This window comes from Chenopodium album, chromosome 17 (genome assembly GCF_948465745.1).
Source record: "Chenopodium album chromosome 17, dcCheAlbu1.1, whole genome shotgun sequence".
Lineage (NCBI taxonomy): Eukaryota > Viridiplantae > Streptophyta > Magnoliopsida > Caryophyllales > Amaranthaceae > Chenopodium > Chenopodium album.
The window spans coordinates 41,196,223-41,212,196 of NC_137850.1; the positions used below are offsets into that span (position 1 = coordinate 41,196,223).

The 15,974-nt window shown below is 32.8% G+C and overlaps 1 protein-coding gene across 2 annotated transcripts; it reads right to left on the minus strand.

Moving 5' to 3' along the window:
- Positions 1-6,642: 6,642 nt before the first annotated feature.
- On the minus strand, positions 6,643-14,326 carry LOC145587990 (centromere protein C-like). Of its 2 annotated transcripts, XM_081644629.1 has the most exons (11): positions 13,953-14,326; positions 12,538-12,683; positions 11,406-11,494; positions 11,211-11,313; positions 10,942-11,114; positions 10,077-10,828; positions 9,906-9,981; positions 8,666-8,730; positions 7,513-7,744; positions 7,302-7,409; positions 6,643-6,930 (listed from the first exon to the last, which is right to left on the minus strand). In XM_081644629.1, exons 1-11 carry the CDS (start codon positions 14,124-14,126, stop codon positions 6,803-6,805), a joined length of 2,046 nt encoding a protein of 681 aa, XP_081500755.1. In that variant the 5' UTR covers positions 14,127-14,326; the 3' UTR covers positions 6,643-6,802. The 2 variants fall into 2 exon arrangements, with proteins under 2 accessions (XP_081500755.1, XP_081500757.1); XM_081644631.1 differs by lacking the exon at positions 13,953-14,326 and having other exon boundaries at positions 11,406-11,490; positions 12,538-12,649.
- Positions 14,327-15,974: the final 1,648 nt, after the last annotated feature.

The following is a 15,974-nucleotide window of genomic DNA, read 5'->3' on the forward strand; positions in this document are numbered from 1 at the left end:
AATTTTTTTTTGAAAAAAATTAATTTTATAAAAAAAAAAATCTTTTTTCATGCTCAAATGGGGTTGAGGGACCCACTTAAATAGTGTCCAAACTGTCCATCCGCCACTAGTCATGATATAGTAATTTATAATGATTCTTTTTATTGTTAGAATTTAAAATTTTGGATGTTTGATAGGGTGAAAAGGAGTGATGAAAAAAGCGGTTCATGTGCAGAGAATGAATAAAGGTAAAACTGTGATAATATGTATTTTTCACGAAAATGAAGAGACGGAGTTAAAAGGGGATGAGGGGAATTGTTATTTATCTTCGCTGTAATAAAAATTCACGAGAGTGAAGAGACAAAGTTAAAAGAAAATGATGGGATTAAATTAGTTATTTTTTCCCAATAATAATTTGTTGATAAACATTATTTTTGAGTTTAGGCATGGCCTAAGACGCCTATGTTAAGTCGTGAAGAGTCACATACAAGAAAATGTATGTTATCATCATTTTAAGATCGACAATGACATGAATAACAACTCTATACACTTGGATACTACATGGATAATTTAGTCGAAGCAACATGCTTTGTTTCTCTTTCAATTTTTCAAAGTATACACGTAGTTGAGCAATAAAGTACCCCCACCCCACACACCAAAAAAAAAAAAAAAAAAAACTCACCTAGATTAAAAGGTGGCGTATGATCTCCTAATAAAGAATGAATTATTTCGTAATTCTTAAGAGGCATGCAAAAAGACAATAAAACGAAAAGAGAGGATGAAGACATGAGCTTAATTTTCTCCATAGTAGGAAAAGTATTATGTAGAACAGACTCACGTGAGTCCAATTATATAAACCGAAAAAAAAAAATTAATTGTCAGAAATTAGATAATAATGGTCAGATATTAGATTATAAGTGTCAGAAATTAGATAATAGTGGTTAGATATTAGATTTCTTTTGTTTGATAACAGGTTACATTGATCAGGTATTAGATTTCTTTTGTTTGATAATAGGTTATATTGGTCAGGTATTAGATGTCTTTTGTTTGACAATATGTTAGTATGGTCAGGTATTAGATTTATATTGTTTTGATAATAAATTATATTGATCAGGTATTAGCTTTTTTTTGTTTGATAATAGACAATATAGGTTAGGTATTAGCTAGAATATCACAAATTCGAAAGATGTTAACGTAAATACATTTGTGACAAGCATGTCATGGTATCTGATTGGAAATATCTAAGTTGTTAAGCCATGAAAATCTTGTGTTGTTGCTGGGGCTGTTTGTTAACAATGATCTATGTGTTTATATTGTGCTGGCCGTGAAAGCTGCAGGTGGAAGTTTTAATGAACTGATTTTCGGGGTTTATATTTCTCGATAGGTCCTTCTTCCACGATGGTGAAGAGCGGCCATGGTTGAGAATTGGGGAGAAGATTGGAGGAGATAGAGTGGATTGAAGTGGGTTTGTGGAGGAATGTGAGGGGGAGGGTCGCTGACCGTCGACAAGGGACTAGGCAGTGGCAGTGGGTGGGGGATGAATTTGTGCATTATAAAGTGGACTCACGTGAGTCCGTTCTACACAAAACCTTTTCTTTATGGTATATTAGGCATCACACATTTTAATATTAGGCCAATAATATAAATGGATAAGAAGAACAAGGAAAGAGATCCTGATCAAATTCTTAAAACAATACTACCTCCATTTTATATTATTTGCAACAATTTGACATAAAGTAGAGAAAAAAAATGTCTAATCGTTGCAAATAATATAAAACGAAGGTAGTACTCTTTATATATTAATTCGGTAATCCGGTACACATATGCCGCTTTACAAGTTACAACTAAAGCAATAAAAATCCTTACAACAAGAAGTTACTTTATGATTTGTAAACGTAGAAATCCTTTTAAATATAACAGCACACAACACACTAGCTAGGCAATTATTTGCTAATACATTTTATTAATTTTGTTTTTTCTAATGTTAAGAGAGCAGGGAATACTAATTACATTACTTCAAGGGGGTTTTTGGTATGGGTTTTTAATAGGGCTGGAAATGGAATTGTGTTACCGCTTTCATTAGAACATGTTTAGTTAATGAGTTTAGTAACAAAATCCTTTTTTTCTTCTAACCTATTTCAGGCCACCACTTTGTTTCCAGTGTAAAATTTGGGGAAACAAATCCTGTTTCTTTCCTCTAACCCAAAAAGACAATTCTACCTCCTCTCTCCTCTCAGGCTCTCATACGACATATCTCCAAAAAAAATCTCAATTTTGATCGATCGAAGCTAAAAATTTTGCTCAAGTTGTTAAATTTTCCTATTTGAGTTTTTGAACTATTTGTTGATTGCTATTTTCAGTCTATGGTGTTAATTTCTTAAAGATACCAAACAATTAGTAAGGATAACGAACGCTATATATTACCCTTTCCTCCTCTAATTTATTTCCAATCCGTCACGCACCTTTACCAATTTGATACCAAACGCCCCCTAAATCTTTAACAAATATAATTCTGTAGGTAGTTCTGAATTGGAAGTTGATGTGATAATATTATCATGGCCTAACTTTCCCTGTTAAATAAATATATAATCGCAATCCTTTTCAAGTCCTTGTTAGCTTAAGAGTTTTGTGACAATTGCTCTCTAGTGAAAGTGATATATATAGAACGAAGAATGTCATTGAATTCTTCTCCTTTTCCTTTTCTTTCAATTTCTATAATCTTTCATTTTTTCTTAATTATTTGTAAAATAACTGCTTGTATTTAAATTCAAATATTCTTCTTTTCCTCCTAAATAAATACTCCATAATAAAATAAATCAAATATTCATATTCTATTTCTATTTTTAGTGTTTCTATTATTGCGTTGTTGGCACGGTAATTAGTCAATAATCTTAATTATAAAGGCTCAAGGGCCAATAATTGACCCATGGCTTGGTGGGCAAAATGAAAAACCTTGTCAATTTTTTTGTGCCAAACAAATTACAGGATTACAGGATACCTCAAGGTCTTAGCTTTTATTAATAGCTAAACATAATCGACGGTGTTTTACATCCTTAATAATGAAAAGAAATCTCCCACTCACTAAACTAAAAATCAAGTATCACTTTGTTAGAATCCCTAAACATATTAGCTAATTTAACATAACATCGAATAACAAATGATAAAATCTATTTGATCACCACTAAACCTTAACATTATACTGTAGTTAATATCCACCGAATTTAGATTATTTTTTTGCCGTAAAAGCTAATTTAACGAGGTCTTTGGCCCTCACCATCAAAATCTAACTTACCTTATACTACTATACTAGTATACACTTGTTACTCTATTTTAAAAAACTTCAACCATTGAAGAGGAAAAGTATTATATCGAAATTGATTTTTCAAGGGGTTTTTTAAAGGTTTAATTATTTATGATAACGTTTCAAACTTTCAATGACATTAAGATAATTTAACAATAGTTACTAATAGAAGATTTTCTATCAATATATTTATCGAAGATCAAACTTTTAGGGAACAAGTGAAAGAAAATTATACACCCTTCGTTTCATAATGTTAGGCCTTGTTTAGTTCACCTTATTTTTACTTATTTCAGAAAAAATAAGTTCAGATCAAATCAGATCAGAAACAATAAGTTCAGATCAGATCAGAAATAATAAGTTCAGATCAGATTATCGTTTTATGTGCAATTTTTTATCGCTAAATGTCTTTAATTTCGTAATGAAAAAATTCTAAAAATCACATATTAATAAAGTACATATTATTACGAATCTAACAAGACCCCACTTGATATATCCATTCTGTATAGATTATCGTATATTTAAGGTCAAAGTTTGGTCAAATCTGACATTCAGATCAGATCAGATCAGACTAGATCAGATCAGACCATACCAGATTAGATCAGATAAGCAAATATAAGGCAAACTAAACAAGGCCTTAGTCCCATATACTATTTTGGGCGTTTTAAAAAGATCTACCCATATTGAATATGTTCCATTTTTAACTTAATTTTTTTAGAATTAATTGTTTGTGGATTGATGACATGACTCTAAGGCCCCGTTCACTTCACCTTATTTTTGCTGAATTGAAATTATTTTTACTGAAACAAAATTATATTTGCTGAATTTAAATTATTTTTGCTGAACTTAAATAAATTTTACTGAATTGAAATTATTTTTGTTGAACTGAAATTATTTTTACTAATTTTTTATTATAATTCGGCCCCGTTCACTTCACCTTATTTTTGCTGAACTGAAATTATTTTTACTGAAACAAAATTATATTTGTTGAACTTAAATTAATTTTATTGAACTGAAATTATTATTGCTGAAATGAAAATATTTTTACTGATTTTCTATTATAATTTTTCTTTAAGAAAACTGAATTTTACTGAACTGAAATTATTTTTACTGAAATGAAATTAATTTTACTGAACTGAACTTATTTTTACTGAACTGAAATTATTTTTACTTAATATTATTTTTTTAAAGTGAAGTGTACAGGGCCTTCTTCTTTAAGAAAACTGAATTTTACTGAACTGAACTTATTTCTACAAAACTAAAATTATTTTTATTGATCTGAAAATAATTTTACTGAACTAAACTTATTTTTACTAAACTGGAATTATTTTTACTTAATATTATTTTTTAAAGGTGAAGTGAACAGGGCCTAAGTAAGAAATCTCTACTTTGAATTATGCATTATGACTTGTGCTCCCCCCCCCCCCCCCCCCAAAAAAAAAACAAAAAAAAAAAAATGTGAACTAATTATGAATTATTTTGTACTTTAATGTTATATTCTAAATATTGTTCTTTTCTTATTTTATTTTATGTGACTGATTCCATATGAAACTAACATTACGAAACGAGAGAGTAATAGATTCTAGAACAAATCTTCTGAAATATGTGTACAGAATACGTGTACAGAGTATTAGCAGGAAGTTGATGTACGAAACTACGATACTATTAGGACATCATTTTATTAAAACATTTTTTTTTTCTTTTGTCGATTTATTTTTGCCAGCTCGTTTGGGTTGGATTCCTAATTAAGCATTCCATATAACTAGATTTACATGCTGCTACTGTTTTTTTTTCCCCTTGTATACTCTCGTATACGTTATATAATACGTTTAAAGTTATGTTATTTTGATCACATGAAATAATTCAGTTAAACTTTCGTGAACAAAGATGGTAAAAGACATTTTCCCTTTGTTTGCAATGAGTTGTTCCAATCCTATATTTCAATGTTAAAGTCTATTGTTTTGTTTGATAAGTAAAAGAACATTATAGTACCAAAGTAAGTGCCGTTAAGTATTATGGATGAATATCAAACTCTTCAATTATTGGCTTATATTACTAGAGACATATATGACTATGTAAGATCATCGACTTTTCTCACTTATTCAGTTATTTGTATGTTTAAAAAACTCTGAGATTGCATGATTCAAAAAAAAAAAAAAAAAAAGAAAAAAAGGAAAAAAAAACAACTCTTTTTTTTTTTTTTTTTTTTTTTTTGAAGTAACCCTGATATTATATAATTGATGCCAAACTATCAATTGATAAAACGTATTGGTTTTATACACTTTTTTTTTTCTTTTTTGGTTAGGAGGAGACCTCAATTCCACAAATATCCTCACTTGGTTGGATTCGAACCAAATACTCCATAATTCATAAATATTGAATACCGTAGTTTTATACTCCATAAAACCAACCATAAAACCAAATACGTGTATGTGTTGGGACTTCTTCCCCATTCTCATAACTTTTATACTATCAAATCCACAATTCTATTAATTAATCATAATCTCATATTCAAACCCAACATCAATGTTTAATACAATTGCAGACTTAACAATAAAATAATGAAAGTTGAAATCATATGAAAAGTATGCATTATAACACAATTTAGGCTTTACCTTAATGAAATGGACTTGCGAAGAAAAAATATAGGTATACTTCCTCCGGTTTTTTTTTTATAGTTGCAACAGTTTGACGTTTACATTATTCATGTGTTTCGCTTTGACTAGCTTTGATGATTTAAAGCTATGTTAAAATAGTCATGTGAGATCTTATTAGATTTGTCTCAATTAATACTATTTTAATATCAAATGTTTATATTGGTAATTAGAGATATTAACAATTAAAATTATACACGACAAGCATAAAAAGTTGAACTTGAGTAACCCAATAACCCTTATCAGAACTTATTTTTTTCTTAACATAACTTATCTAAACTTATTTTTCCTTTAACTGAACTTATCTTAACTTATTTGAACTGAAATGAGTGAATAAGCTGAATTGAATAGGCCCTTAACAATCGATAATAAAAGATAAAATCATATATAAACATGCGCTATAACATAATTTAGGTTTACCTTGATAGATTAGACAAGCAAAGAAAGCATATTTTGATCAATAGATAACTTATTCATGAAAAGATTGAAAATATAAAAGAAAACTTCACAATGACTATAGACAAGCGTGGAAAAATAGTTAATGCCTCTGGAGGATGCGAGAATCTTTTTTATATTTTCACCTTGTTTGATTCATTTTTATCTGTATTATTAACTTACCAATTGTTTCATTTAAGTAAATTACACCCATTTCCTCACGACAATCACTTCCCACGCCAAATTTCATACTTTCTTCCTGCGATTTTCTCTAGGTTACAGTTAAGTCCACAGGAGTATCAGCCATCTTTATTAAGAGTTGCGAAGATTAAAGAGAGTCGAATGAAAGCCAACTGTCATCTTCATTGGAGATAAAATAAACTGAAGTTCGTAAATTACATTACAAATAATACAACTCCAGCATTTTCTGGCTACTTCAGTGTAAGGAGGCCAGCTCAACCAGATCTTTGTATTCATCGGAAACAAAAGACTTCACCTTGACTTCAGGTCCTTCTGCATTCTTTGATGGAGAGGCATACTTCACTCCGATCACAGTTACTAGACCTGAAAACCAGTTCGGGAATTAGACAAGATTTTTATAGACGAATGTCTATAATGTGCGGATATAATTAGAATGTATCTGCAAAAATAGGACTGAGACCAGACAGGAACTCTGATCAAACGTGAACAATCAGGCTATATAACAATACTTATAAAGTTGACATCATAAATGAGAAACAAAGCTCAGCAGTCAGCATAGGATTCTGGATCTTCACTTGGTGAGAGAAAAAAAAACTGTAAAATTTCAAAAAACTCCTTTTAACATTTCTATGTCAATGAGTTTCAACCCAACTTACGGTAGAACTATTTGCGAAGCAAGAAAATATGCCATTTTGATGAACTTGATTTATCATTTGGTGAAAACGGAAACTTACTTTCATGAACACGTCCATACAAAAACCGTTCACCTCTCCAGTACTCTAATGGTCTCATTCTTATCCTTGTACTACGCCTAACTCCAGCCTCCAAAATCGTACCAGCATCTGCAAAGAGAATAAACACAAATGAGACATAAAAACCAGTGCGAATGGCAATTCAACAAATTCAATAGCAACAAACAATTATTGATGAGGCACAAGTACATACAGTATAAGCTTGTTCTACGAAGCTCCTTGGTCCCTTTTCTGAGTCCTGGGCGAGCACCTTCCACTTTTCTTCTTTTATTCCTAGCTTCTCCAGAAATAGACGCCTCCGATTGAGTTGATTTTGTTTTTGCTTGCTGTCCTTTCTTCACTGTTCCCTCAGCAACAACTGCTTCAGATGGTACCTCTGATATCTCCTTCTCCTTTAATCTCCTCTTGGAGGATCTCACAGTTTCCTGTTATACAAAGAAGATAAATTAGGAAACCACTAGAGCAATATGGTCACATGAAAGGATGAAATACAAACTCACAAGCAAAAGCTGAAAAAATCCTCAATGAGCAGAAGTATTATATAACTGCCATTAATGGGACAGGCCAGTAGGCACATAATCACACATTGAAGACCCCCAGTAGAGAGTCAAATGAAGAAAAAAAATAATTAGAAGCAAAAAATGACCTCCAGGATCTGGCAGAAGCCTGCATTTCAAGAGGTAAAGTACATTTCCTTACAACAGAACAGCAATGGATAAGAGGTGATCCAACTGATTTAGGTACTTTGGGTGTTTAATTATTTTATAGACCGCCACCAACAAACAAAGAAATGCAGCAAACAACAGAAACACAAAATATTACCTATCATACATGTGGAAGAGCTAATGAAGACTCCTCAGCAACACTAACAAATATTTCAGTATTTCACAGTAGAAAGCAAATAGCTATTTAACAGTTTGATGAACTGGTTGTCTGCATTTTTATTTGTAAGAAAAAAAGGAATGGAAAACTAAAGAGGGATGAGGGGTCATTGTTCAAAGCATCTATCAGGCCAGTAGTCCAGTACTGATCTGTGTTCAATGATTCAGTATATTCGGTAAAGATTTGGCAAGAGGCCATATGCACTGCCATTTTCATAGGTAAAAGCTGCTAATACTGCCAGTGCAAGTTGGCAGTGATCAGTGTTAGAGATCCTATTATAACGAATCGTTGAGCTGCAAGGGTTTAATTATCAGTCATGAGTGGCTTGCACCCTCCACTATATCATGATTCATGTACATGGAGCTGAAATTCAGAATTCTAAATAGCCCTTCTAGTTCGTACTTTGTACGAAGTAGCTCACAATTAAAATAAATAAATAAATAAAAAGTAAAAGTAACAGCTACCTCAGTAGGCTCTTCCACAGCAATGTTCTCTGTATTTAATGGTTCACCAGTCCCACCTTTTTCAACTGCCACAATTTAGTTTGCTCATCAGAAAATAAGAAAGAAAATGTGAAAGCCTAAAGTTATGACCCAGAATCTGAAACAAACTTTTCTTAGCATGTTCACCATAGAGCAGCACAATACATGGAGGAAGAAGGCCAAAAAAAAATTATAAATAAATAAATAAATAAAAATAAAAAAAAATTGACAAAAATGTAAGCAATTTTACACTATAAACCCAGAAAGCATGTAAAGATAATGGATGGAAGCTTCATTAGTACATCACTCTTCTAATGTAACAATGACATTTTTCAATGACAAAATAGTACTTCGTAATAAATGAATAAACCTTTGCTATGGACATCATTTATCAAGGGCATCACAAAAACAAGTTGTTCAGAAATGTCACTAAGGATGAAAGTCTGACTGATCCGCACAAGAAGTACTACACAAGTTGTCTTTGTAGGCATTATATAGTTTTAACTCTTTCAAAGATTCATTCAAGTCCTATGCATTTAAAGGTCTTTCAAGATTCAAGCAATTTCTAAACCAATAATCACCAGCTTCCTCAAATTATTCCCAATAAAGGGAAGAGACATCATATAAAAATAAAAAAAGGCAGCTAGACTTGTTCCAATATGAATACAAAACCACCTTGAACAGAAAAGAGCTAGCATTTTTGCAAGATTCAAGCATACATTCTGACTGTTGGGAATCAGATCTCAGTCAAGATCAGTAACTATTGGCACCAAAGCAACTTTAGCTATACACACATCAGATCACTACTGCTATACACTGATATCAGGTCACAAGCCTCATTAGTGGAAAGTACATCAGTTCAGACTTCAGAGTAAGACAATGAAGCTACAAGCCTACAAGTCTCAAGCTGGCTAGATACTTGTCAGCATTTTGCAAATAGCATCTTTTCATAAACATATATAAAGAGGAATCAATCCATGCAATTTACTCCCTCCATCCCAGAAAAGTATGAAACACATCCTCCACCTTCCCGATTTGCCCTCCCAAAGTCATCCAGTGCACAATTAGACAACCAATCACATGAAAGGATGAAATACATACTCCACATTGCACTCCCAATGTCATCCAGTGCACACAAAGACACAAATAAAAACTTATGCTATACAAACAAAAGCTAATGAATATATGCATCATGCATTACATGATTCCAATATTTAGTTACCTCCATAAGAGCTAGATTTCTCCTTATCAAGGTCCTCGAAGTTGAGTTGTTGTACAGGTAACAGGGTTGCATCCACCTGCTTGTTAATAAAGTGTTCCAAATCAAATTTCTAACTTATATGAGCTTAAAAGACTTATCAAACAAATCATCAGGCTCCCAAGTGAGACTAACCTCATCCTCGTGTCTTTCGGGCTCACTAGTTGGACCTACATCATTAGACGTCGATGCAGGTCTATCCTCATCAGAACCCGCTATGTTTTTTTCTACATGCACTGGAGACCTTCCAAATTCACATGAATCAGTCCTATTACTAATTGGATCACATTTCCCAACAACATCCTCTTTTTCTTTAGGTTCGCTAATGGGATCTACATCCTTTGCTACAGAGACAAAAGTATCATCACCAGAAACTGCATTGCTTTCTTCTTCATGAGCTGTAGACCTCCTAAATTCATGCGAGTTCTCCCTAGCATCAACCTCATCAGATTGGCCAGCCTGATCGACCCTGATATCTGGTTCACTAGTACGATCTGTAGCCTCGGCTGGTGATAAATCAATATGAAGGGGTGAAAATTGGTCCATTGATGGACTACGTCTAGCAATGTGTCTGTTCAACAATGAGATAGACGCCAATGGACTTCTGGATTTTGCAGGAGATACTTGGTCACCAATTCTGGCAGCTTTACTCTTACCAGATAGATGAGCTACTATATCATTCTTCTTTTGCAAAGCTGAGCTTGATGCCAAAGATTCACGCAGCTGAACACGCCAGTCGGGAAAGAAAGCTTTACCAATATCTACATTTTTTATCTGTAATTTGTCTCGGAGAACATTCTCTACTTCATCCTTATATAATCCTTCATAATTAGAAGACAATAGCTCATCAAGCTTACTGACTTTGCTAATTGTCGTAGACTTGGATTCTGTAGAAATGACAAGAGATTATTCATCATCCTAGTTAGAAATAACAATGAAATAATCATAAATCTCAAAGCAGCATTGAACAGTTTCATAACAACTTAACAACAACACCCACCAGGCTCTCTCACACTTGGTGAATTATTGATAACTTTAGCATCTGGAACGACATCATTGTGAGCAGGGCTTCGTATATCATTATCAAATGTTTCTTGAGCAGGCAAAAGGGTCTCATCAACCTCAGCAACTGAAATTGAAGAGCGAAAACGATTTGCATAGGTGGCTGACCTCCTGTAACAGACAAATATAGTTGCATTCACACATCCCATATTGCATTGATACATAAGTTCACGTAAGCACATACAAGAAAAGAACAGAAGTTCTAACCCCAAAAGGCCAGGCCGGCGACGACTAGGAGCCGAGGATATACGATTTTGATCCAAGTCCAAGAGTGGCTCGCCATTTAGTCTTTGCACTTCCTTTTTGGCATCTATAATTCATTCAGCAATAGAATGCACTATGAACTGAAAATTTTATGCAATTGAGAACTTAAATTAATGTCAATTGAAAACAGCAGCTTACTTTCCATCCTTTCAAACGCTGCGAAATATTCCCCTGGATCACTCAGTTTATCAACGTCTATGCTAAAATCCAAAGTCGCAGCAGGCTGACTGCAGTACAAAAGACAATATTAACCAGAGTACATCCCACAGTACAACTTATTACAAATCACTAATTGCATTACAGACCAGTGGCAGATCCGGGATTTTTAGGGTGCTGGGTCACTGTCACCTATCGATCATCACCCATCGACCGCATACCTATCGGTTCAGGAGGTGGATGGATTTGGTGATAGAGGATGATTTTGTGGAGGAGGATGCATATTGGGACTAAAGAAACTTGTTATATCACACGTTTTTTATGAAAATTAAGTCACAATTTCAATTTAATTAAACAATCCAATATTGTCAAAAATAGATTAATTCAATCTTTTTGCAACTTGCCCATTCTACACCCAAGTTAATATTTTATTTTACAAAAATAAAAATATCCAATTTAATTATACAAACATAATATATACAACACAAATTAAAAGAAAAACCACTTAATGTAATGTCTTAACAACACAAAACAAAACAACATTGAAGGATAATCAAATTAATCACATAATAATCAAATTAATCACATGATAATCAAATAATCATAAGTTCATAATCATTTAAAAAGGAAAAACCAAAAAAAAAATACTAGCTAATGCTGCTACAATGAATTAAATGAAAAAAGAAAAAAAAAATTCAATAATCACATGAAAATCAATAAATCACGTAACCATAGGAAGGGGGGGAAAAAAAGAAACAAAAAAGGAAACAAAAAGATATAAGGAATACAAAAAAATGCAAGCAGCAATGCTCGAACTCAAGACATGTGCACTTGCTTATTGGGCTTTGTCTTAACCACTCCAAACACTATGCTATAAGTTTGCATTGTTAGGTTATATCCAAAAATTATTTTAATATCTTATTTTCTTATGGGTGCCCTTTTCTTACAAAATTAAGAAGTTTTTTTTTTTTTTTTTTTCTCTAGGTCACGTGACCCAGCAGGACCAAGGCTGGGTCCGCCACTGTTACAGACTTGAATTATCTTGAGGCAATAGAGGGGGGAGGGAGGGGATCACAGCTGCCTAAAAGGAAGTTAAATGCATTTACTTCATCACCTTGGAATAGGTTTTGCAGAAAACTTGCCCCGCTTAAGTCCTAGAGCAGGTCTTCTCTCTCGAGGAACTTTTTGTTTTTCCGTGAGAACATTTTCTTCTAGTATGGTCTTTGTTTGCTTTAACAGCTTGTCAGGACTACTTAATACCTGAAAGCAAAGCAACATCGATATAATAACTTTTTCAGCTTGTACCAAACTACTCATCAGTGATAATAAAATTATAAGGAATACAGATTCTTAAGTCAGCCCTCCATCCAATCTGGAGGGTTCATAATAGTTAATCCAGAGCCTTCCCTTCTAAACATAATACGTCCATACATCTACAATATAGATGTGCTGAAGCATACCATTCCCTTCTATGGCAGCAGATAATCTTATTTGTCCAAGTCAATAGTTGGAAATAGCAGAAGATAAAGAGCACTATACCTCTTCATCTTACAATTTCATACCATAAAAGCGAGATATTATGAAATCTATATAATTTAAAATAATAAGATAAGTAAAAGAGAGAGACAGAGCAGAGCAGGAAACGAGGGAAAAACTATTTGATGACATTGTCAACTACTCTAGTTCCTTGTTTTTCTAAAAACTTGCAGTCATTTTTAAATTTTCATGACTTTCACCATCCAGACCATTGATACTGAAATTTTTGAACAACTGCACAAAATTTCAACCCATGCAAGGTCACTGCGATAAGCAGTAACTAGTTTCAAATCTTTCAATATGATGGCCTTACAATGAAACAAATAGGTCATTTTGAAGTCGACAGATAATAGGTCTAATCTAATCCAAACAACGCCATAACATATCCAGTCAAAAACCTAACAAAAGTGCCATGCCAACTCAAAATCCTAACTGTTCAATTGATTTTATTGTCGGAAACATTCCTCTTCACGCACCCAATTCCCTGACTAAAGCGCCACCAGCTCATCGTGCGATACCAGTCCATAAGTAGTGCTTGAAAACTCAAAATCAGAATCCAATACTACTCAAGTCCACAAAACCTCCCAATTTATATACATTAATCTATATTCAAGTCATAATAATCTTCATCCACCTTGTTAAACTTCCAAAAGAGAAGATCTGTAATAACTAAAATTGTTCTCAGACAACCCGTTAACGTTCATCTCTTAGCATAAAAAACCTCACTATTACAAGAAAATTCAAACAATCCAACAAATTTCCGGCATTTCAAGCTTCTATTAATTATAATTCCCTCTAATTCTTTGAAACCAAAAATGCAGCCAAATCAAACCCTAAAAACTAAATCTCCCAAACAAAAAAAAATCACAATCATCAACCATACAAAACTATTGATAATCACCAAATTAGAATTACAATTGGCAACTTGGCATTCAGATCCAAACCCAATAACAATAAATTATCAAATTGAAGACATTGAGTTGAGTAGCTTACTCTAGCTTTAAGATGAGCGTCCAAAGCGTCGAAAATGGAGAAATTAGGGTTTGAAATTGTGGCAGAAGATGATAATGAAGAAGAATTGAAGCTGCGAGGGAAGAGAGATAAACTGGATTTGTCGACGAGTGGGTCGACTAATTCGAAACCCTCAGTTTCACTACTTACTCCCATAATTTGCGCGCTTAATCTGCGTTGAATTCTTCAGTTAGGGTTCGAATTTAGGGTGATTGAAGTTGAATTCTGAAGAATTTGGGGATGAAATCGACGAACTGTCTCTTTCTCTCTCTTCAGGTGAACCCTAGCAGAGTGACACCATATTTTTGGGGAAGTTTCGAAATTTTGAGAAGGCGGAACGCGGGAGGGTTAGATTTAATCACCAGGTGATTATGCGTAAGTTTTTCCTGATTTTTTATTCCTTTTTTTATTTTAAGATTTAAGAGATACAGCGTTATTTTTACTTATCTAATTTGATGTATTGTAATTTGATTTGACTAAAATTTAACATTATGTATATAATACGGAGTACATAAGTGGAGTACTATGAAGTACGACAGCACGAGTATGTAATTGTGGCATTATGGGTATGATATCAAGTGGAGTAATATGTAATTTTCATAATTTTTTTAATTATAAAATTAAAAATATTTAACGATAAACAGCTACGTGTAAAATGACAAAGAGTGTCAAAACTTATTTTTTTCTAATCTCATAAATAAATAAGGTGAACTAAGCATGGCCTTATATGAGCATTGTTTATAATATGTTGTCAAAGGGATTATACAGTATACACTCATTTTATATAAAGAGTTTTTTTCGCAATAGTTACCCAACATTTGACTTTTTTTATAAAGAAAATACAACTTCTATGAAAATAATTATTTTGGCTAGCAAACTAAATATTATCCCAAAACAGCATATCTAAAAGTTGATTCAATACTCATTTATCTTTAGGTAGTATTATGCATGAAGATATACTCCGTAATAGGTATGACAATGACACGTATAATTCCCTTAGTTTTTCTTAATGGTTAATTTTCTTTTGGGACCTAACCCCTCTTGCACCCAAATAAAATGAAAATTATCTTTGGACACTTTAATATACATTTTGGCCACTTTAGTATTAATGTACTTTAATATACACGTATAATCTATTGTCTCAATCGCTCGTTAACAAGATGTGTTTTTAAAATTATTATTGAGAAAAGAATTTATTTGAAATAACTTCATAAATACTTATTCAATACAAATTTGTTTTAGTATTATTTCACATTTAACTAAAATGTTTGTGACATTATATAATGTTGATCAATCTAACATACATGAACAAATAAATTATTATCAAACTAGTGGTCTCGAGTTGGTGGCTATAGCCTTATAGGTATTAGCGTATTAGGTAAACTTGTTACGAGTCTTACGACTTACAAGTACTAAGATTTTACAGATTACATAAAGTTACCAAGAGTACAGGCAGCTGTTAAAGGACTTCATACTACATCTGATACAATTGAGCTCATAAAGTTACCAGAGTACAGGCAATTTCGTCGACAGTATGAAGAATGTTAACTTTCATAGTTTCATGTGACTTGAACAAGTCCAACCTAGTTCTCTGCCTGTGAACTTTCATAGATTTCACTGATGAATTATCCATACATGAATTACACCATGCACTAAATAATAACATAACTATTCTCCTATTCAGAATCATAGCTTAGCTGAAATTTAAATTGACTTCCCCCTCTGTTAAGTGCAAATCCATTCTGTTCCACTCCTTTAACATTCAAGATGGAAGAGGTCCTTGACCAATGCCGTAAAAACCTTCAGGCCCTCAGGGATTCAATTCAGAATTGCATTACAGTATCAAAAAGAAAACAAGTGCATAACGATACAAGGGAGCTGGATTGTAACAAAAAGTTTCGGCTATCAATAAGAAAACAAGTGCATAACGAAACAAGGGAGCTGGTTTGTAACAAAAAGTTTCGGCTCTTGTAATGCCATAGTTAGAAAAGTTAAACTTGCAGC

Excerpts from the sequence above, each read along its gene's own strand:
- LOC145587990 (XM_081644629.1), bottom strand. The coding sequence starts at position 14,126 with ATGGGAGTAAGTAGTGAAACTGAGGGTTTCGAATTAGTCGACCCACTC. Across the intron at positions 12,684-13,952 it reads ACGCTCATCTTAAAGCTAGA|GTATTAAGTAGTCCTGACAA; the intron begins GTAAGCTACTCA and ends CTTTGCTTTCAG. Across the intron at positions 7,410-7,512 it reads TCGTAGAACAAGCTTATACT|ATGCTGGTACGATTTTGGAG; the intron begins GTATGTACTTGT and ends TTCTCTTTGCAG.